Source organism: Hypanus sabinus, chromosome 11 (assembly GCF_030144855.1).
Source record: "Hypanus sabinus isolate sHypSab1 chromosome 11, sHypSab1.hap1, whole genome shotgun sequence".
In the NCBI taxonomy this organism is placed as follows: domain Eukaryota; kingdom Metazoa; phylum Chordata; class Chondrichthyes; order Myliobatiformes; family Dasyatidae; genus Hypanus; species Hypanus sabinus.
The window spans coordinates 90,318,780-90,339,622 of record NC_082716.1 but is presented as its reverse complement, the minus strand read 5'-3'; the positions used below and the strand labels follow the sequence as shown (position 1 = coordinate 90,339,622).

Sequence of the window (20,843 nt, the reverse complement as noted above, 5' to 3'; positions counted from 1 at the left end):
ACATCTCCGAGTACACAACGGACATCCAGCATGTCTCGGGAAAGGACGTCATGGCGGACGCACTCTCCAGACCAGCACTGGCAGAGGCACAGCAGGCAGACGACGAGATGCCCAGCTGCAGGACTGCAGTCTCGGGTTTGCAGCTGCAGGACTTTCTCGTAGGCCCAGGTGAGAGGACCCTCCTATGTGACGTGACTCCTGGCCAACCTCGCACCATCGTCCCGGCAGCCTAGAGGAGGCGGGTTTTCGATTCCATAGACGGTTTGGTGCACCCATCTATCAGGACAACCATCCGGCTGGTCTCCAGCAAGTTCACGTGGCACGGACTTCGCAAGCAGGTCAGTGAATGGGCCAGAACGTGCACGCAGTGCCAAACAGCCAAGGTGCAGCGGCACACTAAAGCCCCGCCGCAGCAGTTCGAACTCACCCACCAGAGGTGGGGTATCATTCATGTGGATATCATGGGCCCCCTACCAGTGTCCCAAGGAGCGCGGTACCTCCTAACTATGGTAGACCGTTTCACAAAGTGGCCAGAGGCGGTCCCGCTCACCGACACATCTGCCGATTCCTGCGCCCGAGCACTGATTGCAACCTGGGTAGCATGCTTTGGGGTACTGGCCTACATTACCTCCTACAGAGGCGCCCAGTTCACCTCCAGCCTGTGGTCGGCTGCGGCCAGCCTGCTGGGAACGCAGCTGCACCACACTACTGCCGACCGCCCACAGTCGAACGGACTGGTGGAACGCTTCCACCGTCACTTGAAGTCGGCTCTCATGGCCCGCCTGAGAGGACCAAACTGGGTGGATGAGCTTCCCTGGGTCCTGCTTGGAATTCACACAGCACCCAAAGAGGATCTGCACGCCTCGTTGGCCGAGTTGGTGTATGGCGCACCCCTGGCCGTCCCGGGAGAGTACATACCAGCCCCAAGAGGGCAAGAGGAAGAACCCGCAGCAGTCCTGGACAGACTACGCGAAAGGCTCAGCAACCTGGCCCCCGTACCGACTTCACAGCACGGACGGACCCCGACCCATGAACCCAAAGACCTGCAGAACTGTAAGTTTGTGTTTGTATGAAGGGGCGGACACCAGGCACCGCTACAGCGGCCGTACGAGGGGCCGTTCAGGGTGATCAACAACAACGGGTCCATGTACGTTCTGGACATTGGGGGGAGAGAGGAGGTTTTCACAGTGGACCGACTCAAACCAGCCCATGTGGACTTGGCACAGCCAGTCGAGGTTCAGGCACCGCAGCGCAGAGCCAGACCTCCCAAACAGAGGCTGATCCAGACTATGGACATTGGGGGGTGTATCGCCGGTTCTGGGGGGTGGGGGAGGTTATGTGGAGACCCACTTTCTGCACAGGCGAACCGGCTCACAAATAGGCAGCGCGCAGTGGGAGACTTTGGTAATGCACCTCTGACGTCATTTCCGCCCGGAGAGGATGGGCGCTAGGGATTAAATGCCAGCGCTGCGAAGTTTGAATAAACTAGTCTCGAAACGACTTACCGACTGCGTGTCATTATTTCAGCGCTGTGTGTAGCACATCGCTACAAACCTATCAATCTCCATATTAAATGTACCCAATGACAGCCTCCACAGCTCTCTGTGGAAATGAGTTCCATAGATTCACCGCTCTCTGGCTAAAGAAATTCCTCATCTCTTTTCTAAAGGGACAACCATTTAATCTGAGGCTGTCTCTTCTGGGGCTAGAATCTCCCAGCACTGGAAATGTCTTTTCCATGTCCATTCTTCTCGGCCTTTCAAATTTGCTCTTAAAGAACAAAGCCATGAATTGATTGGGCTGCTAATGTTTGTGGCATTGGAGATGACAGGTAATTGCACCCATGCCTGTATACTGCTTTGAAATCTCAGGTCCATGAGAAAGAAAATAGACATAAAATGGTCAATTCATATTTAAGTACAGAATTTATCTTAATGTAAAATATTTGGACCCTTCCTGCTCCCCAAGCAATTATCAGCACATATTGAAATGGATAGTATGAGCAATGGAGAGGAATCGTCCCTGTTTAATGCTGAATTAATCTTGGCTTTCTATTTTTGATTTTGCTAATAAAGTGTGAGAGAGAAAATTTCAGCTTTTTTCAATATTTACTTGAAAGGGCAATTGGATATTCAATTAAATGTCGTAAATAATATGACAGTAAAATTTATGAATTGAGATGAGCTCACAAACTCCACATTTGGTCAAAGACTGCGTCAAAGAATGTAAAATAACTACAATTTTAACTCTGAATTTTCTCTTTTGTTTTTTAAACAGGTAAAAACTGCCAACACGTGGACTTCTGTGCTTCACAACCTTGTGCGAATGGCGGCAAGTGCAGTAGTTCAAGAAACAACTACACCTGTACCTGTCTTTCAGGCTACACAGGATTTCAGTGCAAGACTGACATTGATGAATGCAAGGCTGGGAATCTGTGCCTGAATGGGGGAGTTTGCCAGAACGAGCCAGGCTCCTATCGCTGCTTTTGCAAGCCAGGTTTCACTGGAGTCAACTGTGAGAGTGTGTATGTGCCATGCTCACCGTCACCATGTGTCAATGCAGGCACCTGCCGACCAACCAACGATGATCTGACCTACGAATGTAACTGCCTGCCAGGTCTGAAATTACAGTACCTTGTGAATATCATCCTTTATACATGGCTGATCTGACCTCAGAACCACTCACCCATTCTATATCTCTCAGCACCTTTGTCAAACAAAAATACAACTCAAAAGCTGCAAATGTACCATCATCTATTGCTTTTGGGAAGGAGAGCCCAACACAGTTTTAATGTGGAAAGATACTGTAATCCTCGGGTTTGGCCGACTGTGTTAATCTAGGGGGAGACTGCCTCTGGCCCAGCCGAACTTGAGGAATCTTGTTTGGGTGGATGCTGCGTGATGTGTTCCCCGTTACAAATCAGTACCATGAAATAACAAACAGTACACAATATGCAATTAAATGATTGAGCTTTATAGTTCTTAATTTGACTATAGGGTTAGAAAATAAAGTAAAATTAAAAGGTCCATTTTAATGAAACAGTCCAATGTGCATATTGGAGCTCACTGTTTTCCTGTCTGTTCGTTCTCCATCGATTTTCCTCCCAGGTGTCGTCGACTCCCGACCCCATTCTAAGTCCGCTGAGTCCTGCAGTCCACAACGTCCCCGTTCTGGCATCTTCTCTCTCCATCTTCTCCTGAACCAAAGCCTGCGAAATTGCTTCTCTCAGGCACTTTAGAAAAACACCTCCCCTCATTGGCCAGTGCACATTCCAAAGCCTCCGTTATCTCTGGTCATAACCCAAAAACTGCAGCTACAGAGAAACCATTACGTTAGCAGTGAACCCTTTCCCTGGGCATTAAATACTTATTGGTTTTCGCCAATTTCCTGGATTTTGCCTGGGTTTGGAGTGGAGGAATCGTCAACTTTTCAGATCAAGATATTGCATCTCTTGCACAAGATCCTCAAATGAGACTGTCCTCGTAAGTCCTCTCCTTTATGTACTTGCTTCACTAAGTTTATCTACCCATATCTTGACTTTACAATGTCTCTCTTCACCCAGACCCTTTCAATCTATATCCAAGACAACTAGCATGTCCTCCTCCAATTTGACAATTGCCAATTCCTGGCCCACTGCCTCATCTTTATTATGAATTTCCAGTCTATATATACCTGAATCCTCCATCAGCAAGCTCTTAAAGCTCTCTAATTTCTGCAGCAAGGATCCAATCAGTTCCTTCCGTCAATCCTCTCATCTACCTGATTGAATATGTTCTTGTTCTGAATGGCTTCTTTTTTGACTCTGCTCACTTCCTACAAGCCAAGGTGCAGTTTTAAGTCTCTGCTCCTGAACATCTTCAGACAAAGTTGTTTCTCCATAACTATCCTATCAAATCATTCAATGCATGAGCTCCCTGGATCTGATCAACCTTCAACCTTCTGTTAACAAGGTGTTGTTGGGCAGCAGAATGCTCAAAGTCAGGAAACCAGGAACTAATGAGCTTCAGTGAGGAGATGAAAACAGCCGAATATCTCCTCAGTTTATTTTATTTATTGAGAGTCAGTGCAGAATCGTCCCTTCTGCCCTTGAAGCCACACTGTCTGACAATTCCCTCGCCCAATCACAGGACACTTCACAATGACCAATTAACCGACTAACCCATACATCTTTGGACTGTGGACAGAGCACCCAGCAGAAAGCCACGCTGTTAAAAGGAGAACGTACAAACTCCATTTGGAATTGAACCTGGGTTTCAGGTGCTATAAAGTGTTGTACCACTACTGCGCACCCCCCTAATGATTATGGTTATGAAAACAAGTTTGTGTTTTGGAAGTTTGTGAAGTGTGGGAGGGAGAGAAGAACTAGGAGCAACAGTCTTTTTGCAGTGATTTCAAAGATCTCTGTTTCTTCATCCACTGTCCCTTGGAATGCTGCAGCTATTATCGCATTTCAAGCTTACAGTCAAAGTGAGTTTCAGAAGGTGTGGCATACCTGAATACAGTTTTGCTACTCTCAACAATCCTGCCCAGGTTTGTTTCTGCATAGAGTGACCAAGGCATGAAAGGACATCTTTCGCACAGCTAAGGTTGTTTTACAATCGAAACAAGGGGCGGAGAGGGAAGAGGTAAAAGAAGCTCGGAGAGAAGCCCCTTTAATTAATCTAATTAGATTAGGAGTAGGTAATGGAGGCAGCAGTTAGGGCAGTTGAGTGCTCAGTTTGCAGTATGTGGGAAGTCAGGGCAAGCACAGCTGTCCCTGATGACTACACCTGCAAAAGGTGCATCCAGCTGCAGCTCCTGACAAACCGTGTTAGGGAACTGGAGTTGGAGCTGGATGAACTTAGAATCATTCACGAGGCAGAGGCAGAAATAAACAGGAGTTTCAGGGAGATAGTCACCCCTAGGAGTCAGGAGAGAGGTAGTTGGGTGACTGTCAGGAGAGGGAAGGGGAATAGACAGGAAGAGCACAGCATCCCTGTGGCCGTTCCCATCAACAATAAGTATACCGTTTTGGATACTGTTGGTGGGGATGACCTACCAGGGACAAGTTGCAGTGGTTGCATCTCTGGCACCGAGACTGGACCCTCAGCTGAGAAGGGAAGGAGGAAAAAGAGGAGAGCAGTAGTGATAGGGGATTCGATAGTTAGGGGGACTAATAAGAGGTTCTGTGGAAGAGATCGAGAATCCCGGATGGTCTGTTGCCTCCCTGGTGCCAGGGTCCGCGATATCTCGGATCGAGTTCTCACTCTCAAGAGAGAGGGTGAGCAGCCGAATGTCATGGTCCATGTAGGGACCAAGGACGTGGGTAGGAAGAGTGAGGAGGTCCTGAAAGGTGAGTTTAAGGAGCTAGTTGCCAAGTTAAAGGACAGGACCTCCAGGATAGCAATCTCAGGAATGCTGCCAGTACCACATGCAGGTGGGTTTAGAAATAGTAAGATAGTGCAGATCAACACGTGGCTGAAGACATGGTGCAAGAGGGAGGGCTTCAGATTTATAGATAATTGGACAGTTTTCCAGGGAAAGTGGGACCTGTTCCGGCGGGACAGTTTACATCTGAACTGGAGGGGAACAAATATTCTTGCAGGTATGTTTGCTGGAGTGGCTCCAGTGGATTTAAACTAGGTACGAGGGGGGAGGGGAACCAGAGTGTAGAAACAGATGTATGGGAGAAGGAAGAAAAAGAAGACAGTAAAGTTCTTTGTACTGTTAGAGATAAACAGAGGAGGAGGTGGAGAATTTCTTAAATGCATTTATTTTAATGCTAGGAATATTGTAAGAAAGGTGGATGAGCTTAGAGCATGGATTGATACAAGGAAATATGATGTTGTAGCTATTAGTGAAACATGGTTGCAGGAGGGGTGTGATTGGCAACTAAATATTCCTGGATTTCGTTGCTTCAGGTGTGATAGAATCGGAGGGACAAGAGGGGGAGGTGTTGCATTGCTTGTCAGAGAAAATATTACAGCAGTGCTCTGGCAGGATAGATTAGAGGGCTCGTCTAGGGAGGCTATTTGTAGTAAACACAGGGTTGTAATTGTGGGAGATTTTAATTTTCCATACATAGACTGGGAAGCCCATACTGTAAAAGGGATGGATGGTTTGGAGTTTGTAAAATGTGTGCAGGATGGCTTTTTGCAGCAATACCTAGAGGTACCAACTAGAGAAGGGGCTGTGTTGGATCTTCTGTTAGGGAATGAAATAGGTCAGGTGACAGAAGTATGTGTTGGGGAGCACTTCGGGTCCAATCACAATGCCATTAGTTTCAATATAATTATGGAGAAGGATAGGACTGGACCCAGTGTTAAGATTTTTGATTGGAGAAAGGCTAACTTTGAGGAGATGCAAAAGGATTTAGAAGAAGTGGAGTGGGACAATTTGTTTTATGGGAAGGATGTAATAGAGAAATGGAGGTCATTTAAAGTGAAAAAAAATCCAAAGGGTTTCTACAGTTATATTAATAGCAAATGGATAGTGAGGGATAAAATCGGTCCCTTAGAGAATCAGAGTGGACAGCTATGCGTGGAGCTGAAAGAGATGGGGGAGATTTTGAACAATTTCTTTTCTTTGGTATTCACTAAGGAGAAGAATATTGAATTGTGTAAGGTAAGGGAAACAAGTAGGGAAGTTATGGAAACTATGACGATTAAAGAGGAGGAAGTACTGCGGCTTCTAAGAAATATAAAAGTGGATAAATCTCCGGGTCCTAACAGGATATTCCCTAGGACCTTGAAGGAAGTTAGTGTAGAAATAGCAGGGGCTCTGACAGAAATATTTCAAACGTCATTAGAAAAGGGGATGGTGCTGGAGGATTGGCGTATTGCTCATGTGGTTCCGTTGTTTAAAAAGGGTTCTAAGAGTAAACCTAGCAATTTATAGGCCTGTCAGTTTGACGTAAGTGGTGGGTAAATTAATGGAAAGTATTCTTAAAAATGGTATATATAATTATCTGGATAGACGGGGTCCAATTAGGAACAGTCAGCATGGATTTGTGTGTGGAAGGTCATGTTTGACAAATCTTATTGAATTTTTTGAAGAGGTTATGAGGAAAGTTGACGAGGGTAAAGCAGTGGATGTTGTCTATATGGACTTCAGTAAGGCCTTTGACAAGGTTCCACATGGAAGGTTAGTTAGGAAGGTTCAATTGTTAGGTATTAATATTGAAGTAGTAAAATGGATTCAACAGTGGCTAGATGGGAGATGCCACAGAGTAGTGGTGGATAACTGTTTGTCAGGTTGGAGGCCGGTGACTAGTGGTGTACCTCAGGGATCTGTACTTGGTCCAATGTTGTTTGTCATTTACATTAATGATCTGGAGATGGGGTGGTAAATTGGATAAGTAAGTTTGCAGATAGGAGGCGTTGTGGATAATGAAGTAGGTTTTCAAAGCTTGCAGAGAGATTTAGGCCAATTAGAAGAGTGGGCTGAACGATGGCAGATGGAGTTTAATGCTGGTAAGTGTGAGCTGCTACATTTTGGTAGGAATAATCCAAATAGGACATACTTGGTAAATGGTAGGGCATTGAAGAATGCAGTGGAACAGAGTGATCTAGGAATAATGGTGCATAGTTCCTTGAAGGTGGAATTTCATGTGGATAGGGTGGTGAAGAAAGCTTTTAGTATGCTGGCCTTTATAAATCAGAGCATTGTATAGAAGTTGGGAAGTAATGTTAAAATTGTACAAGGCATTGGTAAGGCCGAATTTGGAGTATTGTGTGCAGTTCTGGTCACTGAATTATAGGAAAGATACCAACAAAATAGAAAGAGTACAGAGAAGATTTACTAGAATGTTACCTGGGTTTCAGCACCTAAGTTGCAGGGAAAGATTGAACAAGTTAGATCTTTATTATTTGGAGCGTAGAAGGTTGAGGGGGGATTTGATAGAAGTATTTAAAATAATGAGGGGGATAGATAGAGTTGACATGGATAGGGTTTTTCCATTGAGAGTAGGGGAGATTCAAACAAGAGGACATGAGTTGAGAGTTAGGGGGCAAAAGTTTAAGGGTAACACGAAGGGTAATTTCTTTACTCTTTACTCAGCTGTGTGGAATGAGCTTCCAGTAGGAGTGGTAGAGGCAGGTTCGGTATTGTCATTTAAAGTAAAATTGGATAGGTGTATGGACTGGAAAGGAATGGAGGGTTATGGGTTGAGTGCAGGCCAGTGGGACTAGGTGAGAGTAAGCGTTCGGCACAGACTAGAATGGCCGAGATGGCCTGTTCCTGTACAGTAATTGTTATATGGTTACATGATAATCGGATTAGAGTGGGAGTCACTTTGCATATTTGGTGAGTGCGGGATGTGCCAAATTAAGTATTCACATACAGTTGAAATTAGCTTTTTATTCCCATTCCTCTCACCAAAAGAGTCATAAGTTTTGGCATAAGAAATTCTTGGTTGTGGGATGACTGGGGGAGGCTGGGACATCAGTCTAGTGTGGAGTAACCTAGATGATGTTGACTATGTTTTGTTGCACACAAGCATTGTTCTGTTTGCGTTGAGTTTGTGTTCCTGTGGAGTGGAGAAGATGGTAAAGTTATTCCCATTGGTTTACTTTCTTCCTCCCCCACTTGTCCAACTCAATCATTTTGCTGCACAAAGCACATTCTTCAATAAGTAAAGCCTATGTACAGGAGGATTTGAATTCCAGTAGGGGATACACTTACAGAAGAAGAAAAAAAATTGGAAAAAATGCTAGCTCCAGATTTCTTGTTTATATGACTTGGGTTTGGTGGGAGTGCCAGGCAAACTCTCACCCCCAGTCGCTGCTGCTCACATGTTCCGGACATGCCTCAGAATCACTGAGCAATTGCATGAGCTGTGTCAGAAAACATTGCAGCAGTCAACCTTGGGTAACACACAATCCAACTCAGCCCCATGGCCAACATCGTCCAGATGCTGAGTTTTAACGTTTTAAAAAAAAAGTTGCGACTAATCGTTAACATAATGACTGTTGGGGAGAGACAGATTTGGCTGAGGAGTTGACTGGAGGTTTTTTTTCTCCCTTGCCTCTATCTAAAGTCTGCAGTTAATTGGAGAAGGGGTCAAATTGTCACCTCTGGTTGAGAGATTATTCAGTGCATTAACCTCAATGTAATCTACTCATGTGGTTCTTGTGTAATTGTGTTTTTCCTTCATTTTTCCTTCACTCTAAACTTGTGGTTGAACGCTTGTGCTGATGTACAAAAAAAAACCCTTTAAAAAAAAATCTGGCTGAGGATCTTGGCCAGGAAATGTGTTTTGTCAATGAGGAAACATTTAAACTGAAAATGTGGGTGAATTACTTAAACAATTAGCTCCAATAGCAGGTTCCCCTTGGCGCTATTAACTCTACTCCAAGGTCAATTAGGAGCTATCGCACAAAATGGGAAAAGCAATTGCCTGTTGGGAAAGGGTGTGCAGGAAGCTGAGTCTTGCTATGTTACAGGATGTAAAATACTAGAAAAACAAGCTTCTTGGACACAGTACAAGAGGATGTCGATGGAAGTACTTTGCATAGAAGAGCACACACTGTTGCAGGACTTGAGCTGCTGTGCTGAATGCGGCTCGTTATTGCAGACTGTATTCAGCTAAGTGTATTGCACACATTCAGAGTTAAATTGCACTTTTCAAACACTTTTTGAAGGAATTTATGGCTTTGGAGTGGAAAAAAGAATTTTAGATCTCTGGGACACATGGTTAAGGTCAAATGTTGTTTCATCAGGATTACACTGAATTACTGAAACAAGCTTTTCATTTGGAGTTGTGTGTGTTGCTGGCACAGTTGGTGTTGAGAACCCACTGCTAATAGCACTGAAACGGGTGGAGCGCTGCTGCCGTCTTTGGGGTGAAGAAACTCCCACTCTCAGGCAGAGTGAGAGCTCTAGGATTTGTAATTTAATTTAACGATACAGCACAGTAAGAGGCCTTTCTGGCCCAATGAGCCCGGCCCACCCAATTACAACTTTTCCTTACACCTTTGGGAAAGTGAAAGGAAACTGGGACAGCAACGGGAATTGAATCCGGATTGCTGGCACTGTAATAGCACTCTGCTAACCATGAGGCTCCGGTCCCGCTCAAGCTCCAGTAAATAAATACTCATATGCCAGCCGGAATGGTGTGTGTTCCGGAGGTGATGGGCATTCCCCAAACTTGCGGCTCTTTTAAAATTTCAAAAATAAGCTTCGTTCATAAAAATAACATATATTAAAGATTAACCACAGTGTGTAGGCTGGTGGCGTAGTGGTCTTCAGTACTATACTTCAAAGCAAGTGGTCCTGGGTTCAAATCCAGCTGGCTCATTGCACGCTTTCTATCAGTGCTGGGTTGAGTGTTGAGCTAGCAACTCAGCCTCGTTTTAAAAAAAAGACAAAATTGCTAAAGAATGAGCAAGATTGCCACCAGATATATGGTGAGATGTTGAAAGGAACACAATTTAACCACAGTACCAAAGTCTATACATACTGAGTACCATTTGGTCAATTCATTCCGTAAAGTTAACACATTTTTTTTTACTTCACACCATTGTCACGCATGTGGCTCCTTGGGTAATGCTCACTTTTGTTATTTTAGGGGTTCCCCACTGGACTTGGCCCCTCAATGTCCAGTGGCCTTTATTAGAGGTGGGAGCTGTCAGTAAAAAAGGTGCTGCTGATATTTTAGCAAATTGCACCTCGTGTGGATCTTGTAAAGCTTCTGACTCTACTCCCATTACTGACAAAGCAGCCTGCTGCACTTCACCTACCCTGCCAATGAACTGTTCAAACAACACATGGACTTACTTTCAAGGACTCTTCATCTCATGTACTCAATATTTACTTACTGTTTTATTATTATTTATTTCTTTTTGTATTTGCAGTTTGTTGTCTTTTGCACACTAGTTGAACACCTAAGTTATTGAGGTCTTTCATTGATTCTTATTATGCTTATTGGCTTTACTGAGTATGTCCACAAGAAAGTGAATCATGGGGTTGGATATGGTGACATACAAGTACTTTGATAGTAAATTTATTTTGAACTTTAACCGTGCTATCGCCTCATCCCTGGCTGAAGAATGTAATCACTCAGGCTTTTCAAGCATCTCTAAACTCCCAAACCTGTGACTTCACACAAGAAGGGGAAAGGATTCTGTTCCAAGTCACTATAATATTGTTTTTTTTATCATCACCAATTCTGGAAATCTCTAATCAATGGCTTTGTGAAAATGTATTCCTGAGAAGGAGAGCAGTGGTTTCAGAACCTGCTTCATTATCACCTCTTTAAGGGCTGTCTTGGTGGTGCCGCTCAAGTACTGGAAAAAAGATGTGTTGAATATTTTGTAGGTGGTACAACCTGCTGTGTTCTTGTGCCCAAGGTGGAGTTAATGTTAAGGTGGTGAATGAGTTGCCAAACAAGACAGCATTCAGTCCTGGATGGTTTCAGTTTCAGTATTGTTGGAGCTGCTTTTGTTCAGGGAAGTTTGGAGCATTCTGCCACACTCCAGGCTTGTGTCTCATTGATGGTAGAAAGGCTTCTGAGAGTAGAGAGGTGAGTCACAGCACAGGATACTCAATCTTTGAACTGATTTTGTGGCCACAGTATTTATAGAGGTAAATTGCAGGATCTAGTGTTCTGGCACATCAGTACAATTGCAGTACAAAACTTTCGAAGAGAAATGAGGTCACCACACTTTTGAGGTTGATTCAGAGTTTCTATCTTACCACATGCTGAAATGCTTGAAGATTGAATGGCTGAGGTGAAAACCATATCTTAGAGTAGCCATCTTGACAAACTGCCTTCCCAATAACTAATTTGATTTCCAAGAAAGTCGTTGACTGTTAGTCAATTCCTGTTTGGGTTCACAAAATGAAATTTTCTCACACAAGTTTATACTCTCTATTTTATGTTTTGTAACTGTGTATAATCACAGATTGTGTGAACCAGCTGGAAGCAGTGCTTATATTGGAAGACTAGGTTATCAGCTTCATTAATAACAGCAATGCCAAATGAAAATAATTGCTTCCCGTACTCAATTAATTCGGGATCCATTTTGAGGGCACCAGTGAGAATAACATTGCACATTGCTTTGAGAGCATCTTTGCTTTGAATCAAATGAGGATTATTAATGAAAGCAATGGCTTATGTGGAAGGGTGAAAGTTTGAAAGAGCCTCATTTTGGAAGCTCAGGGCATCATTTTTAGCCTCAAAAGGAACATACAAGAATATTAAGTAGGAGCATGAGTAGGCCACTCAACTCCTCAAGCTGGCTCTACCATTTAATACTGTAGGTTTTCACAAATAAAATGATGTGAGATGTTTTATGTTTAAGGAAAAACAGTAGCAATTAATTTATTGTACTCTAAACACTGAACACAAAAAGCATTGTAACAGAACTTCATGTAATACGTCATCATGTCTGACCAGCCTCTTAAAGTGACTCTCAACTTAATGTTGATGATTGTGAATTATATACATTTCCACCAATTAATTACCCTGCAATATGATCAGGGCTGATTTGCTCCAAGCCTCAAACCTGTGATGGTTCCACAAGTCCCCAGTTCTCAAAATTATCAAAAATTTATTTACTCCCTTGAGTACTTCAATATCTACTCTCCAAATTCTGTTGGTCATAGATTCAACAAGACAAAATTCTTCTGCAGCGTAATTGTCTGTGACTTCCTCTTGTGTTATAACTGTTACTTTCTTTCTTTAAGACTCTGCCACAGTAGAAGGCCTCAGTATCCACCCTGTTACTCCCTGTCTGGATCTTAAAGATCACCACTTCTCTTTCAGCACTAAAGATCTGACTGTATTCGTCATTTCTCACCTCTCATCCAGGAATTGGCCAACTAAATCTCTTGTGGACTTGCTGATGTGTTACTTTGTCCTTTGCTAATTGTATATAGTGTAGACTCACAAACACCCTATGTAATTGTGACAATAATTCTCTTTCTAAACTCCAGTCCTCTTGCAGTAAAGACCAGGCTAGAAGTTGAACTTTTTAAAGTTCTGTCCACTTCTCAGTTCTCAGTTTGATACAGGATCTCAACCTGAAGTGTATATTTAAAAAGTCTTCCTCCCCCAACACCCTTCCCCCAGATCCTACTTGATCTGCTGAGCTCATCCATGGTTTGTTTCTCTTCGTTCACTAATATGACATCTGTCTTCCTGTTCATTTGCAGTATCTGACTGCTAATGTGTGTTGCACAATGTCAGTGTTCTGTGCCTTATATTTATGAAGCAATTTTTCTCTTGCAGGATTCAGTGGAAAAGACTGTGAGATAAACATTGATGACTGCCCCGACCATCGATGTGAGAATGGAGGTACCTGTGTGGATGGAGTGAACACCTACAACTGCCGATGCACACCTGAGTGGACAGGTATTTGAAGCAATTGGCTGCATTGACCTGAAATAAAAGAAAGGAGGAAGGTCAGATTGGGACATGCATTAGTTAATATATCTATTGTGATTCTGCTAGCAGGTGTTCCAAACTGATGAGTTAATGAGCTCTCAAACTGTATAACTTCAGGAAATAATTTACTTTCGAAATGTTTTTTTTCTTGTGCAGTAAGAGTGCACAAGAGTGTGATTAGTTGAGTCTATTTCTGTTACTGTAGGCATGTTGGATAATCCTTTAGTTTTCCAAGCTGAATAAGCTTGGTCTATAATAGAAGGGTGAAAAGAGAAATTGAATACAATAGGAATAGTTAAAACAAATTGATTCAACCCAAAAAATTTCCGAAATTGAAACCATATACGTAAAGTATGTTTAACTATTGGATTGTCAATTCGTTTCTGCAATTTAGAAAGAGCAAGGGGAAGAGAAGTCCCTAAAATAGAACCCAATGTAAATCCTTGTACAGATTTAGTTTCCAGGTTCACCCAATGAGGGCTAAAAGATAAATCCCAATCCTTTAACCAACACATCAAATATCGGGTATTAATTGCCCAATAATAAAATCTAAAATTAGGCAATGCCAATCCACCTTCCTTCCTTGCCTTCTATAAATATTTTTTCTCCTAATCTAGGATTTTTATTCTGCCATATATATGAGGAAATTTTTGAATCAACATTAGCAAAAAAAAATTCAGAATAAAAATTGGTACCGCTTGAAATATATATGAAAACTTGGGTAAAATAACCATCTTAATAGCATTAATCCGACCTACCAGAGATAAAGATAATGGTGACCATTTACTGAACAAACATTTAATCTGATCAATTAAGGGTAAAAAAATTAACCTTAAATAACTCCTTATAATTTTTTGTAATTTTAGTCCCTAAGTATATAAAAGAGTCATTAACTAATTTAAAAGGTAAATTTCCATAAATTGAAACCTGTCTATTTAAAGGAAACAATTCACTCTTATTAAGATTTAATTTATACCCGGAAAAATTACTAAATTGAGCCAACAAAGATATAACTGCAGGAATGGATTTCTCAGGATCAGAAATAAATGATAATAAATCATCTGCGTATAATGATAACTTATGTTGGAAGACTAAAGGATTACTACGATTTTCCGATTTATTTTTGGATAATTGTTTTATTTCTTTTGAACAATTATCTAATAAATATAATTTTCCTAGATTTCATTTTCTTAGATATTTACAGATTAGGAATTTCTTAAACACTGTACTTCCTATCTTTCCAAATCTTGAGTCTTCGGGTATTTTGGAGAATTTGTTAGAACTAAATCCTTCTCAGAAAGGTGTAATATCAAAACTCTACAATATAATTATGAAAATACGTTCAGAGCCCTTCTATAAGATTAAAAATGATTGGGAAAGAGAACTTAACCTTACTATCCCTATTGAGGATTGGGATAAAATTCTTCAATTAGTCGATTTATCATCTATATGTGCTAAACATTCATTAATACAGTTTAAATTTGTGCACAGGGCTCATATGTCCAAGGATAAATTGGCTCATTTTTTATTCCTATATAAATCCTATTTGTGACAGATGTCATTCTGAGATAGCGTCTTTAACTCGTATGTTTTGGTTATGTCTGTTTTTGAAAAAATATTGGAAAGACATTTTTGATATTATTTCCACGGTATTGAACATTGATTTACAACCTCATCCTATTACTGCAATTTTTGGTTTACCAATGATGGACTCAATCCATTTATCTTCTTGTGTTTGTCGAATGATTGCATTTTTTACATTAATGGCTAGAAGATCTATTTTGTTGAATTGGAAAGAAGTTGATCCCCCTATTGTATTTCATTGGCTTTCTCAAACTATGTTATGTCTAAATTTGGAGAAAATTAGAAGTGTTGTATTTGACCCTTCTATTAAATTTGAAAAGGAATGTTGGATAAGACGTGAAGAACTGAAAAATCAACCGGTTGCTGTTAAGATGGCGCTGGTGAAGCGCAATGACAACTTACAAACAAAAAAAACCTATAAGTTACTCTATTAACACAAACAAAATGGAATCTACAGATTCTGGAAAGCCAAGCAACCCACACAAAATGCTGGAGGAACTCAGCAGGCCAGGAAGCATCAATGGAAAAGAGTGCAGTCGATGTTTTGGGCTGAGACCCTTCATCAAGACTGGGAAAAGATGAGGAGTCAGAGTAAGAAGGTGGGAGGGGGGGAGGAAGAAGCACAGATGATAGGTGAAACTGGGAGGGGGAGGGATGAAATGAAGAGCTGAGAAGTTGATTGGTGAAATATACAGGGCTGGAGAAGGGGGAGTCTGGTAAGAGAAGACAGAAGAATGAAAAGGGGCAGGAGCACCGGAGGGAGGGAGGTAATGGGCAAGTAAGGAGATGGGGTGAGAAGGGAATGAAAATGGAAAATAAAGAAGGAGGGGGGCATTACTGGAAGTTTGAGAAATCTATTTTCATGCCATCAGTTTGGAGGCTACCCAGATGGAATATAAGATGTTGCTCCTCCAACCTGAGGGTGGCCTCATCGCAACAGTAGAGGAGGTTGCGGACTGACATGTCAGAATGGGAAGTGGAATTAAAATAAGTGGCCTCTGAGAGATCCCACTTCTTTTGGTGGAGGGAAAGTAGGTGCTCACTGAAGTGGGCTTCCAACCTACATCAGGATTCACCAATATACAGGAGGTCACACTGGGAACATCGGATACAGTAAATGACCCCCTACAGACTCACAGGCGAAGTGTCACCTCACCTGGAAGGACTGTTTGGGGCTTTGAATGGTAGTGAGGGAGGAGGTGTAGGGGCAGGTGCAGCACTTGTTCCGTGTGCCAGGAGGGAGATCGGTGAGGAGGGACGAATGGACAAGGAGTCACATAGGGAGTGATCCCTGTGGAAAGTGGGAGGGGGGTGGTGTTTGGGGGAGGGAAAGATGTGCTTGGTGGTGATATTCCGTTAGAGGTGGTGGAAGTTGCAAAGAGTTATGTGCTGGATGCAGAGGCTGGTGGGGTAGAAGTTGAGCACAAAAGGAGCCATATCCCTGGTGGGTGACAGGAGAATGGGGTGAGGGCAGATGTGCGCGAAATGGAGGAGATGCAGTTGAGGGCAGCGTTGATGGTGATGGAAGGAAAGCTCCTTTCTTTGAAGAAGGAGGACGTCTCATTAGCTCTGGAATGAAAAGTCTCATCCTGAGAGCAGATGTGGCAGTGTTGGACGAATTGAGAGAAGAGGATGGCATTTTTGCAGGTAGTAAGGTGGGAAGAGGTCTAGTCCAGGTAGCTCTGAGACTCGGTGGATTTATAATAGACTTCAGTAGATAAGCTGTCTCCAGAGATAGAGACAGTGAGATCGAAAAAGGGGAGGGAGGTGTCTGAAATAGGCTAGGCAAAGATGAGGGCAGGGTAGAAGTTCAAGGTAAATTTGCTGAAGTCAACGAGCTCTGCATGAGTGCAGGAAGCAGCACCAACGCAATCGCCGATGTAGTGTAGGAAAAGTCGGGGAGTGATACTAGTGTAGGCTTGGAACATGTGGTTGGCAAACAGGCAGGCGTAGCTGGCAGCCATGTGAGTCCCCTTAGCTACACCTTTTGTTTGAAGGAAATGGGAGGAGCCGAAGGAGAAATTATTAAGAGTGAGAACATTCGGCCAGATGGTGAAGGGGAACTGGTTGGGTCTGGTGACCAGAAAGAAACAGAGAGCTTTGAGGCCTTCCTGGTGGGGGATGGAGGTGTATCAGGGCTGGACATCCATAGTGAAAATAAGATGATGGGGGCCAGGAAGTTGAAATCATTGAGAGGATCAGGAGCGTGTGAAGTTCACGGATACAGGTAGGAAGGAACTGAAAAGGGGGGATAAAATTGACTCAAGGTATGCAGATACAAGTTCAGTGGGGCAGAAACAAACTGAAACAGTGGGTCTTCCTGGACAGGCGGGTTAGTGGATTTTGGGTAGGAGACAGAAACGAGCAGGGTGCTGCAACTGAGGTTGGTGGCGGTGGACGGCAGAGATCCAGAGTCAGTAAGGTTGGTGATGGTGTGGGAGACAATGGCCTGGTGTTCCTCAGTGAGGTCCTGTTCGAGGGGTAAGAAAGAGGAGGTGTCTGAGAGTTGGTGCTGGCTTCAGCAAGGTTGAGGTCAGTATGCCAGACTACTACAGCACCCTCCTCATTTGTGGGTTTGATGGTGAGGTTAGCATTGGTGCGGAGAGAGTGAAGAGCAGAGCGTGAGGTTGGAATTGGAGAGAGGAGTGATCACAAGCAAGAGAAGATCCGCAGATGCTGGAAATCCAAGCAATTGCTGGAGGAACTCTCCAGGCCAGGCAGCATCTATGGAAAAGAATAAACAGTTGATGTTTCAGGCCAGAACCTTACATATTAGCTCCAAATGTTGACTGTTTACTCTTTTCCATAGATGCTACCTGGCCTGCTGAGTTCTTCCAGCGTTGTGTGTGTGTTGCTTGGATTTCCAGCCTCTGCAAATTGTCTCTTGCTTGTGGGATTCGCTGCCTTGCCTTCATCAATTTCCATTAAATCCAGTCTTGTCTTTTAATTCTGAAGAAGTTAACTCATTCCCCGCTGCCCTTCTCATCTATAAGATTGCCTATTATTGTTTTGACCTCTGAAGAAAATAAATTTAACTTCATTTTTTTGTTATTTGTGGTGGGACACTAATTCTACCCATCCACACCTTTTTAAATTTCTCCTGCACTCTTCAGTGCCCACGCAAGACTGTGGTATATTTCTCCAGTGCTTTTACCAGTATTATATTTTCCTCTTGGTTCCAACCAACATTAGTGATCACTATTTACTAGTTAAGAGCACTTCTATCAAGGTAAGTCAAAGCAAGGAGCAGTGAAGGCCAAGTCTTGAACTTCTGCCGCTCCCTTTGGGCCAATGGAATTTACAGTTCTTCATTGGTATTTCCTGTTCTGTGATTCTGACTAACAAAATGAATATATTCTTTTGAAAGTGTTACTTGTTCCTTCAACTTTTTCTTTCTGTAATATTGTTTGTGCAGAGGGAAGTTGGTGACAAATGGCTGGCAGATGCTGCTTAGATCTGAGGGGGTGGTGGGTGAACTTGAGGGTGGGGAGCAAGTAAGAAATGTTTTAAATTAGGTCGGTGAACAGGATATTGGAATAAATTGAAAGCAGAACGAGGGAAGGCTGATGAACAAAGGAGTTTTTGGTTTTCATCCCTTTGGCAGTGCCTGTAGCTTTTCAGTTGGAATGCATTCAGGGTAAGTGAGCAATATGTGAGGTTGTGGAATTGATTTGGTCTGGTTCCAGTGACTGAGCTCCAGAGATTGAAACGGTACTAATTTGCTTGCAGGTGGGGTGGGAGGAGGCTTCAATTTGCCTCTGCTAACATGGCCAGTGTTTATTTTAAATGCATATCAAGACTAGTTCCATATACTGCTATCTAGCTGTAATAGACGTAATGTGAGAAGGAGGGCCATGGCTTCCACCCAGTGTTCCCTTGGTGTCTCTTGGTAAACTTCCTATTGTGGCAAAAGTGATTTCTCTTCCCTTTTTCTTCACACCCGTCATCACATATAATATTGCAAAGAATTACGCAGAATACTAGAACAGTATAGAACAGACAGCAGATGCTGGAATCTAGCACAGTAAACAATCTGCTCGTGAGACTCTGGGTTGAGCAACATTTGTGGAGGTTGGGGAAGAGGAAGAAAATTGTCAGCATTTCAACTTGAATCTGTCTTGGAACAATTGAAAATACCTTGTAATTTAACTCTTCATGGGTCTCTAATGTTGCTTGACCAGCCAATTGTTTGGTATAAATACCATCAGAAGATTGTGCTGGTCCAACCATGTCGATGCCATGGCCAAGAAAGCACACCAGCTCCTCTACTTCCTCAGAAGGCTAAGGAAATTCAGCTTGCTCCTGTTTACCCTCACCACCGTTCTGTTGATACTCCATGGAAAGTATCCTATCCAGATTCAACACATGGTCTGCCTGAGGGCGCAAGAAATTGCAGGGAGTTGTCAACATAGCTCAGTCCAGAATGAAAACTAGACACCCCCTCCCCCATTGACCCTCTCTATATTTGCAGTTGCCTCTGGTGGGCAGCCAACGTAATCAAAACCCCTTCCACTCCAGTCATTCTTGTTCTTCCCCGTTCCACTGGGCATTTGAGAACACATACCACCAGACTCGAGGAGTGCTTCTATCCCATTGATATCAGACTCTTGTATAGACCTCTGGTATTATAGAGATAAATGTTTGAAATCGTCATGGCCCAGCACTTCATTTTCTTTGTAACAGTATCACTTTTGTCATTGTAATAGTTCTGCAATCTGCTATTGGATTTCCCTTTGTACTACGTTGATGTGCTTGTGTTTGGATGATCTGTATGGATGGCATGCAAAACGGTTTTCTCTGTACTTTGGTACGTGTGATAATAAGCCAATTACCAGTTGTTGCTTCATACAGTGCAGAAGTGGGCCCTACAGTCTACCGTATCCACATAGATTAACAAGCACCAATCTACAGTAATCTTTTCCTCTTCATTCTCGACCTGCTCCCCGACACAACTACATATTAGGAGTAATGTACAGTAGCCAGTACACCTACCAGCTACCAAATCTCTGGCATATGGGAGAAAACCCGTGCAGTTACAAGAACTTGTAAACTCCACATAGACAATGACCAAGGTCGGGATTGAACCTACCTGGGTCCAAGGAGCCATGAGACAGCTATGCTGAACCACTGTGCTATTTTTGCTTCCTAGAATTATGATATTTGAACTGACAAACTTGTGTGTGGGTGTGTGTATGTGGTCCCCCCCGCCCCCACTGCAAGCCTCTTCTCACCCTTATTCTTCTTGTTGACCTATCAGCATTTTGCTTTCATTCCTTTCTTCCAGCTCAGCTTATCAGGTGTCTTCTAAAATCCATTTTGTTAAACATTTCAGTCACTTAAAATGGTAGCATTTAGTAAATTCCCACCATCCTGGGCAAAGGTGTTTTTCCTTTTGGACACTATCACCCCATTCCATTAATGTGAAAGCACTTCCTTTCCAGCCACACGGTGGATAGGACAGTGGACAGCATGGTGAACTGTATTGTAATCCCAAAAACCTGATGCATTTCTCACTGATACTTAATGATTTTGATAAAGTGCCATTTGGATTGTATGATACATGGCTGAACTATTCATCACTTCCACCATCTAGGTCAGTTCTGTACAGAGGATGTAGATGAGTGTCAACTGCAGCCAAATGCCTGTCAGAATGGAGGGACCTGCTCCAATGCCAGTGGAGGGTATCGGTGTGTCTGTGTCAACGGCTGGAGTGGTGATGACTGCAGTGAGAACATTGACGATTGTGCTGGTGCTACCTGCATGAATGGTGCCACCTGCCATGACCGAGTTGCATCCTTCGTATGTGAATGCCCTGTTGGCAAAGCTGGTAAGTCTGGCAATTTTTCAATAAACAATGTTTCTAAACATCGGGTTGAACTGAGGTGGCCTTGAA

At 43.0% G+C, this 20,843-nt stretch overlaps 1 protein-coding gene across 1 annotated transcript in view; it reads left to right on the top strand.

Moving 5' to 3' along the window:
• LOC132402192 (neurogenic locus notch homolog protein 2-like) overlaps nucleotides 1–20,843 on the top strand; it is a 218,249-nt gene that overhangs the window by 106,066 nt on the left and 91,340 nt on the right. Inside the window, exons 4-6 of the mRNA XM_059984899.1 lie at nucleotides 2,278–2,616; nucleotides 13,211–13,333; nucleotides 20,544–20,777. Coding sequence (XP_059840882.1) covers nucleotides 2,278–2,616; nucleotides 13,211–13,333; nucleotides 20,544–20,777 — 696 coding nt within the window. The remainder of the gene's footprint in view (nucleotides 1–2,277; nucleotides 2,617–13,210; nucleotides 13,334–20,543; nucleotides 20,778–20,843) is intronic.